The 7500-nt window shown below is 37.8% G+C and overlaps 1 protein-coding gene across 1 annotated transcript in view; it reads right to left on the minus strand.

The window, feature by feature from the left end:
• Positions 1 to 7500, minus strand: part of FOXP2 (forkhead box P2) — a gene marked incomplete at both ends in the record, with an annotated part of 97522 nt that overhangs the window by 30942 nt on the left and 59080 nt on the right. The window contains 4 exons of the mRNA XM_010084153.1: positions 1 to 73; positions 964 to 966; positions 1548 to 1751; positions 2928 to 3065. The exon at positions 1 to 73 is cut by the window's left edge and continues 117 nt beyond it. Of these exons, the coding sequence (XP_010082455.1) occupies positions 1 to 73; positions 964 to 966; positions 1548 to 1751; positions 2928 to 3065 (418 nt within the window). The remainder of the gene's footprint in view (positions 74 to 963; positions 967 to 1547; positions 1752 to 2927; positions 3066 to 7500) is intronic.

Here is a 7500-nt window from a genome sequence, read left to right on the forward strand (position 1 = left end):
GAAGTTTTTGCATCTGGAGGAGCTGCTGCTGGAAGACAAGCTGCTGGGCTGCCAACTGCTGCTGCTGCTGCTGCTACAAAGAGAAGGGGGAAAAAATAAAAGCAAATGAAGCAAAGAGTAAAGCGTGCAGAGAGGGCTAGAAAGCCAAAAATGTAAAATCAACTTCCTTCCCTGTAATGTCAGTTATTAAATAATAATGCTATTTGTAGAACACTCAGGCAGTGAAAGCGTTTGAAATTTTCTATTATATTCATTCAAGCTATTAGGTGTTAGGGAAAATGGCAGGATACACTTAATGTCACACTAAAGGAAGGGGTCAAGAGAAAGTATATAAAAAAAACACAGCTCATGGCAGATGATAACAAATTTATCTATGCTAAAATTGTAACTCCTTACAGCAGCCTGTGATTCGAAGGCACTCTTGTTTTTCCAACTGACTAAGTTTGGTCCGCAGTGGCCCATAAACATGGTCTCCAGTGATCTATTAGTAAACTGGGATGTAGTCTTCATTTCACTGGCCTGTTAGCAGTCTCTCTTTGCTTTTTGGAATACATTAAAGGGAGCATTGCACTGAAGGCAAAAAAGTGCCCTATTATAGAGGAAAAGTAAAAGTTCCAATTTTGTGAGGCATTTCAAGACAAACTGGAGTTTGCAAAGACTCAGGAGGGAATGAGAAGGCAGTCACACTTCAGAGAAAGACAAGCTGCTGTGGAAGACCTTTCCTTTCTAGTTTGGGGAAAAGAGAAACTTCTGATGCGCTCACTGGAAAACAGACTGCATAATGGAGCAAGTCATGTGGATTGCCCAGAGCCTCCGGAGAAATACGGGAGCAATTTCTATTCCGTAGCTGATAGCTGTCTGAAATTCTATTCACAAATCCAAACAGAAACAAAGCCTCAGGAGGTCACAACTGCTTCCTCAACGTTTGCATAATGGGCAGCTTGAAGACAACGTCTAGGATACCTGCTGATCAATTTAACTACTTCAACATGTTTTGTTTGTATTATGTTTATATTTGATGCAGTTTGCTGACAAGTCAAGCTAGGCCTGAGAAACCCGCTTGTCAGGTTGATTTATGAGCACATCAAACTGTAACTTTCTACTCGCCACTCCAAACCTACAGTAGCAGTTCATTAATCAGGGGCCTGTGACTTTGAAATCTGTGCTCAATCGCTCTTTTTCAGCCACGGACTAAATTTGCATGCTCTCTGAGCTGTGCCACTGTGAAAAGTAAGGCTCCTACCCCAACACAGATTGCCTGTGAATACAAGATAATCAGTACAGTGTCCACCACACAGCTTGTTCTTTGCACACTCGGATTCATTAGCGAACATTAGACGACAGCATCACTAGACTGCTCAAATCCTATGTCTCAGAAAGAGGAGCTGGAGAATTATACTGGCACTGCTATTAAGCCCGGTAAAAACATAAGAACAAATCTTTGATAGCTGCATCCCTGCTACAGGAAAAAATCTAAACTAGCTTTGTCTTTTCCAAGCTTCTGACAGCTCAGACTAGGATGCATCAGCAGGGGTCTTAGCTCCTACCTCTTTTGCTTGCTTTCCTGGATGCTGCTGCTGCTGCTGCTGTTGCTGTTGCTGCTGCTGCTGTTGCTGCTGTTGCTGCTGCTGTTGCTGTTGCTGTTGTTGCTGCTGTTGTTGTTGCTGCTGTTGTTGTTGCTGTTGCTGCTGCTGCAAAAGCTGAAGATGTAACTGCTCTTGCTGTTTCTTGTAAAACTCTTGTAGTTGTTGCTGAATAAACCATTTTGACTTTAATAAATAAAGGCAAAAGTTTCAAGTATTATAAATCTCCTAAACTCTTCTAGATTGGCATATGGTAGCGTAGCCATTAAGAATCACCTCATAACAAAAAATGTGATTTGAAGAGGCAGATCTACATACATTTTTTTCCAAGGCGGTTCTGAAATTTTCCAATGCAGATTCCAAAATATCCTAAACAGAAGGGTATAGAAAATCTGTATTCTAAAGGGAATGCAAGAGCCAAATTAACTCCTCAAATAACTATACTTAAGTTCCTCACATGTCCTATATAACAAATCAGAAGCTGTACTCATCCACTTGCAAGAAACCTACAAGTCACTAAGGCCAAACTAAACTGTCTGTTCCTTGGGGGGAAAAAAGTAATTAATCTGTCAATCTGTTTAGTGGGATGCTGGATTCACAACTGAAGGTGAATTGGCTGTAATGACCGCAGTACTGGATATTAAAGTGTTTAAACATACAGGGATTGAGCTATGACTACGACAAACAGACACATCATTTTCTATATCACAACTAAGCATGCACCCAAAAATCCACTCTGGTTACACTGAGGTACTGATCACTGACACTATCTTTATTGTACGAATAAGAAGTTCATGGATTCTTCACTTAGCTGCCAGATTTTGCCTTAAGGAAACAGCAACTTCCTTCTTCTTTTTAACCTTATCTGGGGCAAATTTTTGGATGTTAAAAATAAAAAATAAAAAAAACCCTTTTCCTATGATGAAACAAGCTGTTAAGTTCAAATTTCATAACCGCATACCATTTATGTGACTAAAGGGAGCACTACAGTGTTATGAATTTTAAAGCAACAATTATCTACAACTCTATTTGCACTTCCTTTGGCAAGTCTACAATTACAATGTGCCTAAGACTTGAAAATTTAAATATCAATTTGTTTGGTATTTGTAATGCATCTGCCACTGCTGCTGCTGCTGTTTTAATATAATATTTAAAGTTTCAAAATCGTAATTTCACACTTCTGCAATTAAAACAAGAAATTTAAAGACTGAAAAGTTTCACATTTATTGTCATTCATTTTGGTGTAATTAGCAATGAAACATTACAAAATAAGACCCATAAAATCTGGTTGACACTTGTGCAACTGCCCTGTGCTAACAGTCCAAAGCAGGTAACCCACATTACCTGCTGCAACATAACTGCTTGCTGCTGCTGGAGAAGTGCTTGAAGCTGCTGCGGAGACAACACTTGCTGCTGGAGAATCTGCTGCATTTGCTGAGGGGTGATCACCTGGGGAGTCATCATGGCCACTGACACAGGCACCTGCACAGGGAAAGAAAGATATCATCATCAAACACATTTTAGTTTGCCTGCACCATAGCTGTACATCTTTTTTATTTTGTACAAAGATGGACCATAATTTTTTACATAATATTTATCACTGCAAAGTTCCAGTTTCAGTCAGAATCTGTTAGTTTAAGACCACAGTACTGTGGCACTCTTATTTCCAGAGGCATCAGATTCGATCAGACTCAAGCTTTATGTTTCACATCTCTTATGTATTCCTGCAAGAAATTTAAGCATTGGCTAGTACAAATGCATATTTAAAAATAAATGATCACATGGCAGGGCTCTCAACACTTCATAATCAATCAACTTATCAAGTGTCATCATGTTACGAATGGAAGAAATCTATTGAGACTGTTTCAAAAGATATGATTAAAACAGACAGCAAAATAAGTATCTTAAAGCAGTAAATGTTTTACACAATAAAGACACTTAGCCTAGAAAAATATTTGCATAATACATCACTTCAGTATAAGAAAACCTTTCTTGCTCGGCTAGTCTTTTAAGGAAGTCTGATTTATACAGGGAAAAAAAAAAGCTACAGAAATATCGGAGTACGGAGCAAGGGCTGCCACCTCAGTCACCTGCTCTCTGCAGAGAGAAACGTGTTCTTAGTCACTCCTCACTGAAAAGTGGAAGTTGAGAAACCTTATCATAAGATTCTTAGTTTGCCCACTAAAATGTAAGAGCGCACTTTTGTGTAGGTGCTCTTTTGGACACAGCTTTATTGTCCTGTTCATTATACACCGAGATGAAGTGTGTATATATGAATAAACACCCATCTACATATATGCTGCCAGGAAAATATGTGTGAGTGGGAAAGACACAGCAAGGATGTGTGGTTGTGTACATAAGAGAGAAAAGTCCTGTGGAAGAGCCTGAGGTATGTGCCAGGCCACTGCAGCAGACACACTGTGAAACCCCTGCTTGAGCTAACCAGGACACAGTCAAACAGCTGTCAACTGGCCAAGTTTTCCACCTATGAAAAAGCAGCTACTCGCTTGTCTAGCAAAATTCAAATGTTTTTTCTGTATATAATAGCAAGCTGGCATATAAATACTGCTTTGTGAGATTGTTTGTAGGACATTCCAGTCTTCTGTAAATCAGCAAGAATAATATTATTATTAATAAAATAAATCACGAACAAATCTTAAGAAGAAAAACTTTTCTAATGTTTCTATTACTTCAATCTATCCCGAAAGACTTTGTATTAATGTAACACTTAGAGGAAAAGAGAAATACAAGTCTGCTGAAGTTTACTTTTAGAAGAAATTACTTCATCTAATATTACAGAGAATACCACTTTTCACACAATTCATCACAGCAAAAATTTAGGTTTTAGAACACTGACTAATTAATTAAGCGTCTAAAAATAAAAGTACCTACATTTACGGGAAAGTCTAATAGTCTTTTGAAAACAACAAATGAATTTTAAGAATAAAAATTACGAAAGTCTTACTCTAAAATACAACCGGGAGACACAAACCAGATTTCCACTCAGAATCAGACACTTGTGGGCGAAAATTTAATAATAATCTCTGCTATCGCTGGACTCCTATAGTCAAAAGAATAAAGAAATCCTGAGAAAAGTTTACCTGATCTAGTTCAGGCATCTATTTTAGCATGGGATTAATCCCTCTCTGAATGTGCCTATCCCTCTTCTTTGAGTGTAGATGCATTTGGAGTAGACACCTAAATTTCAGATGGTTAATGTTGGTCGTTACACTTTGTCATATGAAGAAGTTTTGTAGTATTGGAAATACCACATCTCTATGCAAAAATATTTTATTCTGAGTCTACCTGCTCCTAAGGGCAGGAAAAACAAATTTTTACAACTTTGGGATGCATGAGCAAAGAGTAGAATTCACTGACTGGAGTCAGTATTCAATTCCCTCTGAAGTCAATAAGAATTTCCTGTTTTCATGAGATCTGAACTTGCCTTCTTGTAATAATCTTGCCTTGGCAATGCTATTCAACTTCCACATGTCACACAGAAATGAAAGGGCAGAGAGGAAGACAGACACCTTCCTAATTAAACTGTTACGTTTCACCTTTAAACCATGCAAGAATTTTCCTAATGCTTGTATGCTTACTACTATGACATAGCAAATGGTGAGGGTGTTGCGCACTTGCTACTCCTCCTCTCACCTCATCGATCTTCCCTGGCTTGTGTATTTTCAAACTCATAAGAAAAAATTCTGATCTAAACAAAGTGAAAATTAACTTAACTCAGTAAGTGGCACTGATTTATTGACACTCCTTGCAAAAGACTCTAGTCAGTAAGATGTGCAGCAAGACTCATGCTGCTGCAAGAGTCCTCTGTTCCTCAGTCTGAAATAGACTCCCCTTCACTAGGGACATTTCTGCCAGCTTTTGTAGTATCTGTTCTGAATCTCCCTGATGTGTACTTGCTTTTATATTTGGAGACACACCTGCTTTGTGGTCTACTCTAAGAGCTTTCCTCTCCAAATCTGTTTTTCACATATTTTTCAACAGTTACTTTCAACTGTATAAGCTGAAGTAGAGAACTTAATTCACCTGTTTTTCAGGATGATGGACAAAAGCATGAAAAAACTGCCAGTCAAGATCATTAGTAAAAATACATATTTACATAGATAATATTGCCTTTAACCGAATTTTACGTGAGGATCCATATGTGTGTCTCACACCTGATATATACTTTCTTTCCCACAGATAAAGGACAAGGCATTTTGAAAATTGCTTGAATTTTAAATTAGCAAAATGTATTACGCAAAGAGATTTCTCTAATTCTAATTAGGTAATATAAATTGGTACATTTCACAGCCTTCAGTGATACTGACTGCACTTTATTTCTTACTGGCATAGTGTTACTGTGCTAGCTGGGTCAGAGGACTACCAGAAACTTGCTATTTTATGGCCAATTATGTGCATTAGGTATATTTCTTTGGTTCAGTGTCCACATTTTTCAAGATTTCTGAGCTGATTTTACAAAAATGTAGCAAGGAGGCAAACTCTGACTCTTTAATAGAAATCTATCGCTGAAGTCAGTTCAGGTAGAGGACAGTAGAGGGACCCAGTGAAAAGATATGATTAAGTGAATGACGTGTTTCATTTGAGTGGGCCACAAACTCCCAACAAATTCTTGGTCAGACCTCTTATGAAAAACTGAAGAGACAAAGAGAAACGTGATTAACAACTACAACCTATTTGTTACGAGCCATCTTTAAAGAAATGGAACTCCCAGCTCTGCCATGAAGATGACCGGGTACAGCAACCCTACAAAGCACAATGTGTCGGACAGCCTCTGAAGAACACGTACATTTGTTGGATATATGACAAACCCTGATGGAGGTTTCGTGTTTTGAAGAGTTTCTTATGTTTCTGAGGCAGGCTGTCCCCCATTTCTTTGGATTAGTTTAAAAGTCCTGCTAAATAAAACCATTAGATACATAAACAAACAAATTTTTAACACATGTACCTAGCATTTCAGGCAAAACCAACTGTAAACTGCTTTATTACCATGAATGTACTAATAAAAGGAGAGCTATGATGCAGAATGAAAACACTGACAGTGGAAATTAGATGAACATGGCTGCAGAAACGAAGATAGAATTTCTTTGAAGATTAACAAATCTGTTTTTTCCCCAGATCAATTTAATAGAGAAATGGTGGAGGCTGAGCTTGTGTATTTAACACCACTCTTCTGTCATACATGAAAAATTCAGCTTTACCTAGAAAGAAGCTTGCCAGGTAAATACTTATCTGTTGTTCCTATGAACAAACCAGTAACAGGAAACACACACACTTATAGTTTTTATGTTACCTACAAAAATCATATTCCTAGTGGCGCAAATGGAAGGCAGCGTAAGTAGCCTGCACCTTCAGTAAGCTTTTGCATTTTTTAGAAGCCCTGAAAAACTGCACACATTTTCAAGAAATGTTGACCAATCTGACTTTGCCTAAAAATGAATACAGCCAAAGGAGACCTATTTTTATTCGATCTTCCTTCTGTTTTGAAAGTGAGGTATTGATAATGAAAATAACATGTAGAACTTGACCTTAGTTTTCAGTGCTTTTGAGAAGAATCACAAAATCACATACATTAGTCACATTCAGAGCCAGTTCAAGGCATGTAGGAATTACTTCGTTGTTACAGATAGAAGAAACAAGTCACAGCCTTTAAGTAATTAATCTGAAGTCACATGATATGTTAAGTGGCAGATCTGAGAACAGAACTGTTCAGTAAGACAAGTCTCTCTGGTTTATTGAAAGAAGTGTAATTAAACATTTAATGGAGAAACTTCTCTCTGTAGGATCCTTCTTTTAAAAATAAATGTAGGTGTGAAGCTACACATTCACAGTGCAGGATTGGGCTCTTTAGCAGGAAACAATTGTTTTAAAGGAAGAAACTACCACATCCCTTCTCTTC

Source organism: Pterocles gutturalis, unplaced genomic scaffold, assembly GCF_000699245.1.
Source record: "Pterocles gutturalis isolate BGI_N339 unplaced genomic scaffold, ASM69924v1 scaffold27520, whole genome shotgun sequence".
NCBI lineage: Eukaryota > Metazoa > Chordata > Aves > Pterocliformes > Pteroclidae > Pterocles > Pterocles gutturalis.